The sequence below is a fragment of the Gekko japonicus genome, unplaced genomic scaffold (genome assembly GCF_001447785.1).
Source record: "Gekko japonicus isolate JY-2015 unplaced genomic scaffold, Gekko_japonicus_V1.1 scaffold1843, whole genome shotgun sequence".
NCBI lineage: Eukaryota > Metazoa > Chordata > Lepidosauria > Squamata > Gekkonidae > Gekko > Gekko japonicus.
In genome coordinates, this window is record NW_015171558.1 from 126,529 (window position 1) to 130,029 (window position 3,501).

At 47.8% G+C, this 3,501-nt stretch overlaps 1 protein-coding gene across 1 annotated transcript in view; it reads right to left on the reverse strand.

Moving 5' to 3' along the window:
- The window catches only part of CELF6 (CUGBP, Elav-like family member 6), a 247,289-nt gene that overhangs the window by 24,124 nt on the left and 219,664 nt on the right, over positions 1-3,501 (reverse strand). Inside the window, exon 5 of the mRNA XM_015419721.1 lies at positions 2,089-2,168. Within this exon, the coding sequence (XP_015275207.1) occupies positions 2,089-2,168 (80 nt within the window). The remainder of the gene's footprint in view (positions 1-2,088; positions 2,169-3,501) is intronic.

Below are 3,501 nucleotides of genomic sequence, written 5' to 3' on the forward strand. Positions count from 1 at the left end.
GGCATGTTGCATGTGCCAGCCCCCTGGGCTCTTTATTGCCGGAGCTCCGCTCCTGTGCACTCCTGCAGGAAATGACCCCTGAATAAGACCTCTCTTCTCTTTCTTACTTGGGCTTGGAGCTGTAGTGAGTTAACCTTCTGAAGCTAATCTGATCACAATACGCTAAATGTACCTACGTGAATATGTCATGTAAGATGTGCTTCTATTTCTGCAAGTAAAATTTCCTTCTCTTGTTACCACTGGAGTCAGATCATCTTTGTCATTTGTTTGAACAACATTTCCCCCTTAACCGGGACACATGGAGGGATCGGGGGTACTGCATAAAGCTTCCGTGCTTCCAAGGCAGTTGACTGTTTTACATTTAACCCAATAGGGTCGGCCCTGGCTAGGATTTGGACAGGAGACCACCAAGGAAGTCCAGGGTTGCTACGCAGAGGCAGGCAATGGCAAAACCACCTCTGTTTGTCTGCGGTGACCTTTTGTCCATCCTGAACCTACTGCCCATCAGTTTTATTGGATGCCCTCGAGTGCTAGTATTTTGGGAGAGGGAGAAAAATTTCTTTGTCAGCTTTCTCCATAGGGAAGGTGCTCCAACTCCCTACAATCATCTTGGTTGCCCTCCTCTGTACATTTTCCAGCTCTACAATGTCCTTTTGGAGATATGGTGATCAGAACTGTAGATCTTGGAAGCTAAGCAGGGTCGGCCCAGGCTAGTATTTGCACGGGAAGCCACCAAGGAGCTCCAGGGTTGCTGTGCAGAGGCAGGCGATGGCAAAACCACCTCTGAATGTCTCTTGCCATGAAAATCCTACAGGATTGCCCTAAATAAATAAATAAATAAATAAAGCTGGCTGTGAATGGAGCAGCAAGAGATCAGGCTCTGCCGGCCTTTCCGTTCCCCCGCTGGTTCTGTTACCCTCCCTTTACATCTCCGCTAAGAAAAATGGCTTGGCTTTTATTCCGCAGCAGGCAAGGAAGACGAAAAGCTCTTTCACTCATTTGGACCTAAAAAAACACACACACACAAGCAAGATCTCTGGGCTGGGACCTGGCAACCCTAAAGACTGAGCTTACAGGCAAAGGTCTGTTCCTGATTTGAGCCGTGCCGTCGGGTTCCCTGGCAGTGTTTGTACAGTGGAGAGACGCACCGAAGCCCTTTTCCCAGGGAACTGCCAGTGTACGACCCACGAGCGCACCAGGCCAATAAGGGTGGAACCAGGAGCACACGGGTTCAAATCCTTCGGGAAGTTGTGCAGACTTTGCCGGGCGGTTGTGGCCTTTCCGTCCAGCACTTACCGGCATGGTTTGGCTGCCGTGGAGGCTGCTGATCGCCGCTTGCGCCTCTGCGTGGCTCCCATATTTCACAAAGGCACATCCTAGAGGGAGAGAAGGTGGCAACCGCCAGCTTAGAGGCACGTCGGAAAATGACCGAGAGTGGTACAGGATGGTGTTTTCTAGTGGGGCAACTCAAATGGTCGTAAGAAGGTAGTTGTTCTTCATCTATACTGTTAGGTAGGCCTCATCGGTCTATCTTGTCAATTTTTATCCTGCGCTTCTTCCAAGAAGCCGAGGCTGGCGTACATGCATTACCTTTATCCATTTTATCCTCACAACAACCCAGTGAATAAATAAATAAAGCTGGCTGTGAATGGATGTCACGGTCCACTGCTGGAGCAGTGAGAGATCAGGCTCTGCCAGCCTTTCCGTTCCTCCCCTTACATCTCCACTAAGAAAAACGGCTTGGCTTTTATTCCGCAGCAGGCAAGGAAGACGAAAAGCTCTTTCACTCATTTGGACCTAAAAAAACACACACACACAAGCAAGATCTCTGGGCTGGGACCTGGCAACCCTAAAGACTGAGCTTACAGGCAAAGGTCTGTTCCTGATTTGAGCCGTGCCGTCGGGTTCCCTGGCAGTGTTTGTACAGTGGAGAGACGCACCGAAGCCCTTTTCCCAGGGAACTGCCAGTGTACGACCCACGAGCGCACCAGGCCAATAAGGGTGGAACCAGGAGCACACGGGTTCAAATCCTTCGGGAAGTTGTGCAGACTTTGCCGGGCGGTTGTGGCCTTTCCGTCCAGCACTTACCGGCATGGTTTGGCTGCCGTGGAGGCTGCTGATCGCCGCTTGCGCCTCTGCGTGGCTCCCATATTTCACAAAGGCACATCCTAGAGGGAGAGAAGGTGGCAACCGCCAGCTTAGAGGCACGTCGGAAAATGACCGAGAGTGGTACAGGATGGTGTTTTCTAGTGGGGCAACTCAAATGGTCGTAAGAAGGTAGTTGTTCTTCATCTATACTGTTAGGTAGGCCTCATCGGTCTATCTTGTCAATTTTTATCCTGAGCTTCTTCCAAGAAGCCCAGGCCGGCATACGTGCATTACCTTTATCCATACAACAACCCAGTGAGGGACGTTAGGCTCAGGCAGAATGATCTGCCAAACTGAGCTTCATGGTAAAGTTGGGATTCGAACCCAGGCCTCCCAGAGACTAGTCGGACACTCTAACCACTACACCTTGGCTATTTTCTGCATCGTCTCTTTTGTGTTGTTAATCCAAGGGCCAGTTCACAATTCTATCTTTTGAACCGGGTAAAACATCCAATTAAACAAGCCTCAGTTTCAATAGCAGAAATGCATGCATGGCACACAGTGGATAATGCACTGAATTCACATGCACTGAATAATGCACTTTCAATCCACTTTCAGTGCACTTTGCAACTGGATTTCACTGTGCAAAATGGCAAAATCCCCTTGCAAATGATCGCTAAAGTGCCTTCAAAGGGGATTCAAAGTGCATTATTCAGTGTACATGAAGGCATGAACAGAGCATGCATGTTTAAAGTGCCAAGTTCCTCCACAATGAAGAACAAAGCAGAGTATGTCTCTTTCTCAATCTTCTGCGTAATATCACAAGAGTACGGATACGGAAGCAGACATTGAAAACTGGCTCGTTTTGCCACTCAGACAGGCAACCTGACATTAAAGTGGCTCAGTGATCAAGCTGGACGGATGACCCTGGGCTGACCACATTCAGTCTAACCTACCCAAGAAGGCTGTTGTGAACATAGCATTATTGGGGTCCTTCCTTCCTTCCTTCCTTCCTTCCTTCCTTCCTTCCTTCCTTCCTTATCCATAAATAACAGGGTAGAACAAGATATCTAATAATATGTAATCAATGAACCATTGCTTGGTGTATCACACACAATATGCTCTCTTACTGACAGGGATTTTTCAAGTACCTTTGTAACTCATCACTCAGGGTCATATAGGTTTCCTATTTCATTCCCGTCTGTCACTCAGATTTTTTATTTTTCTCTTTAACTTTACTTTCTTGTTTCCTTATACTTTCAACTTTTCTTCATACACAAAACTTAACACTTGTATCACACACCATACTGTCTCTCTCTCTCAGACTTCAAAACTAACTTATCCCCCACAGGGATGTGTCTCCTCTCATACACAGAACTTAACTAACTCCCTAACTGTCTTTATCAACTGTCA